The sequence below is a fragment of the Phragmites australis genome, chromosome 10, assembly GCF_958298935.1.
Source record: "Phragmites australis chromosome 10, lpPhrAust1.1, whole genome shotgun sequence".
Classification (NCBI taxonomy): domain Eukaryota; kingdom Viridiplantae; phylum Streptophyta; class Magnoliopsida; order Poales; family Poaceae; genus Phragmites; species Phragmites australis.
The window spans coordinates 34,215,315-34,224,326 of NC_084930.1; the positions used below are offsets into that span (position 1 = coordinate 34,215,315).

The 9,012-nt window shown below is 40.6% G+C and overlaps 1 protein-coding gene across 1 annotated transcript; it reads right to left on the reverse strand.

The window, feature by feature from the left end:
• Positions 1 to 438: 438 nt before the first annotated feature.
• Positions 439 to 3,497, reverse strand: LOC133930957 (peroxisomal membrane protein 11-5). The gene is made up of 8 exons (XM_062377745.1): positions 3,284 to 3,497; positions 1,948 to 2,155; positions 1,776 to 1,850; positions 1,601 to 1,675; positions 1,318 to 1,398; positions 1,124 to 1,198; positions 860 to 1,033; positions 439 to 767 (listed from the first exon to the last, which is right to left on the reverse strand). Exons 2-8 carry the CDS (start codon positions 2,137 to 2,139, stop codon positions 738 to 740), a joined length of 702 nt encoding a protein of 233 aa, XP_062233729.1. The 5' UTR covers positions 2,140 to 2,155; positions 3,284 to 3,497; the 3' UTR covers positions 439 to 737.
• Positions 3,498 to 9,012: the final 5,515 nt, after the last annotated feature.

Below are 9,012 nucleotides of genomic sequence, written 5' to 3' on the forward strand. Positions count from 1 at the left end.
ATATATAATATAGAGATGTCCGTTGAGGAGACCCCTCCCGACGGACGGGTAGGCCACAACCGTCATCGACGGTTAGAGATGATGATCATCCGCAACACCACGCCAACCCCCGCCCGTATCTCGGGGCCTGTGACTGCGAAGTCTGCCGCAGCCACCCAGGCCGGGAGGTATGCTGATTGCCGGGCACCACCGCCTGATAGACGCAAGCCTCCCGTGCCACACGACCTTGCTGCGACACGCGATTGGTACGCCGGCCTACTCACCACGGCCCCACTGGCAGTGTGGCCCGTGAAAGATTCTGGGCCCACGAGGCCCAGGCTTGGGCTTCAAGGACATCCAGACTCCAGGCTACATTTCAATTTCCTTTCAAACTTGCATATATACACGCATCATTTCGGCTATCACATAACAAGTTGAAGTACTCCAGGAGATTAAATAGATGTAAACTACTTGGTTCTTATCCAGTGGCACCCAAATGCATCATTCTCTTCGTTCATTTCTTATTTGGTGACACAAATCACTGCACCTGAAGAAGCTACAAACCCGATCGTACAACCATCACAAAGGATTATAATCAAGTCGATATAAAAATCTACCAGAGCAGTATCATGACCGTAGGTAACGCCTGGCGATCCAGCTATATGCTACACGGAAAGTTATATTCCGGATTTATTCTGTTGACGACGATGCGATCAATAGGACTCGCCAACTGGGTGCACCAGCTGCCTTATGGTAGATCACTTGCTTTTGGCTGGGCTTGGAAGCAACTGTCAAGGAGGTAAAGACATGAAATTCAAGCTTTGGGTTTTCCAGTGGCTCTAAAAAGAGAACACGAATAGTGGAAGCGTAAAGGTGGTACCTGATAGCAAGCAATCAGCGAGCTAGCAAAACCAAACGCCCCAGTGACACGAGGGGTGACCTTCTTCGGAGCCAGCTGCAGCAGCCCCACAGCGACAACTATGTCGAGGCTCGATTTGATGAGAGCAAGAAGCCTCTCATTGGACTTCTGCAGCTTCATCCGATATTGCTCGTTCTGGCATATTGATACATTCGAATGCATCAAAGAACGAAATATGGAAAATGGTAGCATTGAGAGCCCAAACTTTAATCGTATAAGTAGTACCTTGTACAACTCTTGGTGTTTAAGTTCTTTCTCTAACTTCTTCATTGATTTGGATAACCGTTGAAGCTCAGCTAGCTATGATTAAGCATGAATCAGATGTTATTTCCACAGAGTAAAAAGATCGTGTCCAAAACCTTATAGACACTCAGAACAGCATAGCTTCTAGATGGTTACAAGATAGAAAAGCATCATACCTCAATAATGGTAGTACAGGTATTAGAGCCCAGAAAGCAATAAAATGCAATCCGGCCCAGGAACTCCGCTCGCTCCTTGTTCTGTACAAACAGTTGGATTATTTTCCCATTCTTGTTTGTCACCATGTGAGTACTATTAAGTTTCTTGTATGATTTTCTTTGGCAGACACAGGAGGCAAAACACTAGTGTGTCAATTTTCATTTCCTTTTTAGATGAAATGGTAGCACAAAACTCTACTGCCTCAAATTTTCTTGTATGACGATGTCAAAAAGAAATTCAAACCTTGTATATTCCTGTCCTCCCAGCCCACACAATTTGGTCCAGAAAGAGGAAAGTTGATAGCATTGCATTCTTTGACTGAGAAAATCATAAAGCAAAACTAGAAAATCAATAACAAAACTATCTTGAGCTGATCGAGTTCCAAGAGTGTAATACCAGTATACCACTTTCACCATACCTTTCCAAGTAAGATCAGTGGAAGCGGAGTTCCTTTGGCAGGAGGACTAATTAAAGCATGCAGATCATTGACAAACTGTAAAAAGTTATAGACTGAGTCGTAAAGCATGTGAAGATGCAACAGTGTTACCTTCCAACTTGAAACCTCTATTAAGCAAGCGATTATATACTACCTTGAACAGTCGGAAAACTTTCCGAGCTAGACTAGTTGATTTGTCAACATTTTGCGCAGGCCCTGGTTCTCCATTACTCAGAAACTTCGATCCATACTGTATCGCTCTGCAAATCTTATCTCTTGCTTCAGCCTTGTTTAGGTATAAAATAACCAGAGCAAGATCTCCTCTTACACTCTCCATAGAACTCATATCGTATCTTCAGTAACTGCATAAGTGATGTTGGGTCAAAACTATAGCAGTGAATGGATCACATCACGATCACAGGAGCAGGCATGCACTTGGAGCACACAAAAACTCAGAGTTGAAACTAATGTGGGCACTCAATGACCTGCACTGCATGTTTGCATATTGATACAGGGAGCAAACGCCACTAAGATTGCACAAGTGTGGCTTAACAACTAAATGGTTCAAAGCCTCATATAAGTCAGTAAGTGTAGGACAAGGTTGCCCATTTGACTGCTGGCTTATACAACTAACTCTTAGCGTGCAAAGAGTAATATTTAATATTACCCCTTAGCATGCAAATTCACAGATTCTGTAAGATGAAAACTTAGAGAATGTGGTTGAAAGGAACAATAAGGTTAACTCAACTACTCAAGTTCCATCCCATACAAATTTGACTGCATCGTCAAAAGCTCACAGCGAGATCCATTAGACTGCAGAAATTATAAATTTTAATCCTACTTCTTCTCTTCGTCTGTCTTAAACACTTTGGGTCATTCCTTCGCGCAATTCTCTGTCTGAATACCTTATGATGCTAACACTAACGCAATTAGACCATACTTGTACGTCAAAACATATAACTTGAACACCGTCGAAGGAGTGCTTCAAAGGGTAAAATAAGCAATTCAACTTCTTCTTTTCCGGATAACCACACGATTGCTAGTGATTAATAACGCAGGACTACATGCCCATCTGAGCCCCTTAGGAAGACTAACGGACATTTTTAGGTGATGTTTGATGTACTACGTAGTATCTCATACGACAGATAATCTGGCTCAAATGACCACAGCGCAAAACCCTAGATCTTTAGTAAAATTGAACTGAAAAAATCTCACGGTTGCCTCTAGAAAAACAACTTCTAAGCCAAACAATCCCACCAATTGCATCTTGTTTGCTAAAGATCGGGCCTTTACCCCCAAAATAACCCCAACTCCAACAAGAAAAAGCGGAGCTCCGGGCGCCCAACCAGCGGATCAAGCGGTGAAAGGAGAAGTAAGGGCATCACAGGAATGAACACGGGACTTGGGGATTCTTTGGATGGACAGCCAAGACGCGCGCAGACGAATGGGAAAACCGCAGAAGCAAAAACAATTAACAAGTTCGTGTGTACCTGCGGAAGGATGAGCGCGGTGGCTTCGGAAGGAGATTGGGCTTCGATGGCGGCGGCGGCGGCGGCTGCGATCAAATCGCCGGGCAACCTCGTTATTTTTATGCGTGATCAGTGATCCGAGTAGATCGATTGGGACAGGGATGGACAGAGACCCCAGTCTCAGCACGTCTTCCTTTGAGTACTCCTACTACGCACTTCAATGTTACGCGCACATGCAAGAGTACCCCGCTTACCTTCCCCGAATGGGGCTGCGGTGGCCCGTTTCGTGGTCTATTGGGTGCGCAACCAAATCATGGATGACGTGGTAGAGATGTTAGATATCTCAATTAATTTATTATGTGTTATATGGGAGATTTTAGCGTCCGAATTTTCTATAGATAGGATGTTTCAACTGTCTGTTGTAATATCGAAAACTAACGTTTATAATATCTGAAATCAATATTTGTAACATAAAAAATATACTAAAATAGCACACAGATTCGAATCCAAAAAATTATTCAATTAAGTTAATTCCTATATTTCGTATCTCCAAAATTTTAAATTTTCAAATTTAATGTTTCAGACGTAATAGAAATTTGTTGCACTCAATTCATGCATCAAAATAGCGCACAGGTCCGGACCCGAAAAATAATCTATTTGAGTTAATTTCTATATTTTTGCATCTCCAATATTTCATATATTCAAATGTAATGTTTCAAATATTATGAAAATTTATTACCACAGCTATTTTTTATGTTGCATTCAGTATCTAGCGTTCGATTTTTTGTTTATCCTTCAGACGTTATATCTTTTGTTTGCTTTATAGTCTACGCACGATATAGCTAACGTGTAATATAAGGGGTTTTATCTAAAGGATTCATTGAGGGACTAGTTCATTTTGCACCGGCATTTTAAGGACTATAGCTACCTTTTTAAGTAGCATATTTAGTATTTACATACATAAAAGTTACACTTTGATATGATTTTTTTATAAATATATATATATTTTCTTGCTCTCAGTTATCTGAACAGGGTAGCTAGACTTGGGGTCTTTTAAGTCCTCTCTCTCATCTAGTTTTTTTTTTCAGGAAATGTGAGATTATATTAAATCAACACAAGGTTACAATCAGTCGCTGGAAGAGATGTAGCAACTTTTGGAATACGTTAAAGCAAACTGCTGACGACATCTCTTATAAGCCATATTCGCTAATGAATCTTCTCAGCATGCTAGCAGTTCTGCTTACTCCGTATCCGCATAATTAATACAAACCTGCCTTGGAGATGGAAGAACCACTCAATTTTCATCTTGGCAACAATCCCCACGTTTGAAAGACCGAATTCTTTGAAGAAGGCAATAACAAAATTGATCTTTATGCGCCTAGGGCTAGGGCGCAACGATCTCAACCGATGTCCAGTTGATGCAGCTACTCTTAGATGATTTTTTAATATTCTTAGGGAGCGTGTTGACAATTTGGGATGACTTTGCTATTGCCTTACCTCCACCAACCATATCTTTTCAAATCGGGGTGTTTGATTTTTTTTATCACTCTACTATTTGGTAGAGTAGCAAATTTGCCACCGGATCTACAGTTCATAGACTCAGTGGGTTCTATTTATCAGTCTTAGTGGAGAATTATTACTTTGATAGAGTGACAAAAAATTAAATATTTCTTCCAAACCTAGGCCACATGTTATGATGGTATGTAAAAGAACGAAACGATTTCTGTTTTGTTATGAAATATAGATAGAAGATGATCGGTTTGAAGAAGAATATATTTATCTTTACTCTCACCTAATTTGATCGTATCAACACTCACCAACGATCGAGTGAGCTATCCACCTAGTTTAGCAATACAATTATTTGTACATTTCAAACTGATCGTAAGCAACGTGCCATTTACTTATATCGTTAAACTACTAAGGTGATCCATCCATACAGCCCATCGATGAAGTTTGAGACACTAGACTGTAGTCTGTGTGAGTTTGGCTGGTGGCCGGAGCTAAAGTGTAGCACATACGGATAGATGATATCGTAAACACAAAGCTGGAAGGAAGCACTTTTGTGGGTCCCAGTTGACATAAGCATAACTTAAAGGGTGGCTGAAGTAAGAATTTTTTATATACATATTTCATTTCTTTAATAATTTTAAAAATGCACAACCGTTTCAAAAAATCGCAGGTCTAACCAACGAACAAGATTAATGTTTTGCTCGTTGAACGAACAAGATCTTATAGACCCTGACGATCAATAAATTAAATAACTAGAAAGAGAAAGATCTCACATGTTCAGCGACGAAACCTTCATGTCGCTCGTTCAGCGAGCGAGAACTCGATCTTGCTCGTTGAACGGGTGATATGTGCATATATAGAATTTTATTTTTTTAATATAACTTTTTTTTACAACAATTTGAAAAATAATGCACATTAATTCGGTGAGAAATGTAGTTATGCAAATAGTTATCGACATTAGTTATTATTTTGAAAATTATGGTTTGATGTACATTTATCGATATTTGTTTAGTTATTTGATGTAAAATTGTATGAGTAATTTTTAGTGAAGTTATATTGAGAGGATATAAATCTATTTTTTGAATAATTATGGTTGTGAAACACTATTAGCATAGAATCCAGTACGGAGGTTACATACGCTAACAAACATTACATAGACCATATGTTTTATCATCGCTACGTGAAAGGATCCTAACTATAAAGAGATGATGGCAATAAATATTGATATATACGACACACCTAAAGAATAACCTAATAGCGCGTCGCTGCTAATCCTAACATGTCTTAGAGAATAAAAAAATATCGAGTTACAATACATGCTCTCTACTGAATGCATTTAGGATATTTTTTCCTTTCGTAGGGTTTCGGGGCCCTACACCTTAGCGTGATGGGCCCTCTCCCACATCCTTTCCCTCTTTGATTCGCGGGCTTCAGCCACGGCGCGCTTCTTTGCTGTCTTCCTCATGAGCTCCTCCTCCTGACGCTTTAGTCGTAGTTCCTCTTGTTGTTGCTCGTACTCCCAACGTTCATACTCTTCCCTTCTCCACTGCATGCTCATATCGACCCACCGCTTCTGGTGCTCATTTTGCTTCGTATCGAGCCATCTATGAAGTTACAAATAGGTGGAGGAGACCGGACAAATGAAGAAGATGAAAGATTAGTAAGATGGTGCATGAAATCATATAAAAAGTGTCATATGAGTGATCTATATCACTATACCAGTGGGTACTCGTATGGTACATGTCGAGGCTTATCATGCTGGTAATTGGCACACATGAAGCAGCGCAGGTCATATGTGTAGGAGATATCTTAGGACTCGCGATGCCTACAAGGGTCACCACATAAGTACATCGGTGGTTTGACCCTATGAGATGAAAATCCCCCAATGTTTCTTAGGTGAGCTTGGTGAAGCTGAGGAAGACATTGCAGTTGAGAGAGCTGACGAAGGAGCAGTGTATCAATGGATCAGGGTGGAGTTATTTATAGTGGCTGGGGTTAGTGCATGGACTGAGTGCGTGGACTTGCATAGGGGCTAGACCATAGGATTCGTTGTGACGGCTGAAAAAGTTGTGGTATTGATTTTTGATAGAGATTCTCTTATAAAGTTGTTGCTTTGTGTGGGCATTTCATTCGGCAAATGTTCAACAAGGATTTATTGTTACCTTTACATGGAAGGAAGGGAATCCTATGAAAATATTGAGCTTAGAAAAAAATGTATTGGTACAATGATAAAACCCGACCATTTTATTGAAAAACATAAAATGTACATCACAAATACGGGTCATCGTAAGCATTCATTGTCTGTATATGGGTATAGTACATAAGGCAATAATCGCCAACTCGTACACATTCTACGACAAGTTACAGTGGCATGTAGTGCTCATTGCTAAACGAAGCATGCCTTATGAAAAGATAGATTGTCGGGTGCAAGAAAATATCTACTGGGTAGGTGAAAAAGATGCGGGCTTCTCATCCAGATATTCCCAGCGAATCTCTTAGAAGTTGCATCATGGAGGTAGGGAACCTGCATGTTACCATATATAGTGAGTACTTATTCACCACTCTTCATTGAGCTCTTGTAGCCTCATCTTCGCTCGTTCAACATCCGCGCACCTCGTTGCCTCAGCCTCACCGTAGCCGTGGTTGATGTTCGCATACTCTTCTTCGTCTGCATACCATTCATACTTGCACCTGGATTTGTCGTACTGTTGGAGAAAAGCAGGTGAATTAGATGAAATTCATAGCACGGTAGGATATCATGCACACTTACCCCACAATTTCATAGCTCTTGGTCTTCATTTCTCCTTCGCTCTTCGTTCTCATGCTTGCATCTGTCAAGGATGTCGCACCATAGCTTGTAAGGTCACATCTTACCCTTACCCTTATCGGACCTGGACCCAGAAGCCATGGAAGGGATTGTGTTGGACTGTGTTGGAGAAGATGTAGCCATAGATGGGTTACCCTTATATACACCAGGATCTGTTGAGTGTGTTGGAGGGAGAGTTATTGCGATGCTAGAGTGAGTCTTAGGGATTCCTTTTGCGCGGATGTCGAAAGCGTCCACCGACAGAGAGAGAAAGATGTGTGGTACTATAGAAAAAGGGATAAGGTCACGGGTGAGTGTTTCCTCATCATTTAATACGTGTAGTCAGGTTCAAGCTATAGGATATGATGCTTAAATCTCTATCGTATGGTCACTTCGTGTGTAAAGTCTGAGTCATGATAGATGTGTTATCATTTCATGGTTAAAGATGAGTCGAGTGGTCACTTCGTGACTAAAGTGTGAGTCATGACAAGGATGTCGTGCTGTAGAAAGGAGTTGTCATTTCATGCTAAAAAACTGAGAGTGTGGTCACTTCATGTCTAAAGCACAATGTTCTTGTTTGGAGCCTTTGGCGGCGATGCCTTTTTACTCAATGATAAATAATATTTACAGAATGTTGAGTATACATCTGATTGCATCTATTTTACAAAACAATGTAAAGAAGAACATGTGTTGCCTCATCTGTCCACTACCATCGGGATGTCTCGTATATAAACACAACCTAATCGATTCTCTACTCACATGTCTTCTGACCTCAAATTGAATAGAGAGAATGGTCTATCCTCATCCTCTCGATGGCTCCATCAATCCACCAGCTCCACACCCCTATTTAGACGTCTATGGTAGATATTTCTACGGAAACCACAATGCTCTTCCTTGCTCATTTTGGTCGCCATGTCGATATGGAGATGATGTTGTAGTCTAAGTGTATGAGCATTTCGGTAACACAGAACGTCGATTCTTCTGTTGTCCACATTTCAGAGTAAAAAAATAATAATACTCACCTTCTTTCCTATTTTCGCAACACCATTTACTTATCTCATCTATAATTTTTTTCAAACGGATGATTGTGGGTTCCAGTACTAGATTAACCCGCGCATAGAATCACACAGTTAAGAATATATCCATCACCTTCACATTGTCATCGAGGAACTACATGAACAATTGAGTCAAGAGAGAGGCAGAAACGTCAGAAGAAGTTATATCCCGCCTTGCATGGCGGCTCGAAGGAACAACTACGAGTAATATCGATGTGATATTGCGGTAAGCAGAGGATTTAATTTCGTATTTAACGTGTATTGTTTTTCATTTCCTAAGATATGTAAGGTGAAGCGACGGTACACCACAAGGGGTATCGTATATGCCATCGTACATTCGATCAACATGTTTTTCATGCCATTGTTATGAAATGATCGTT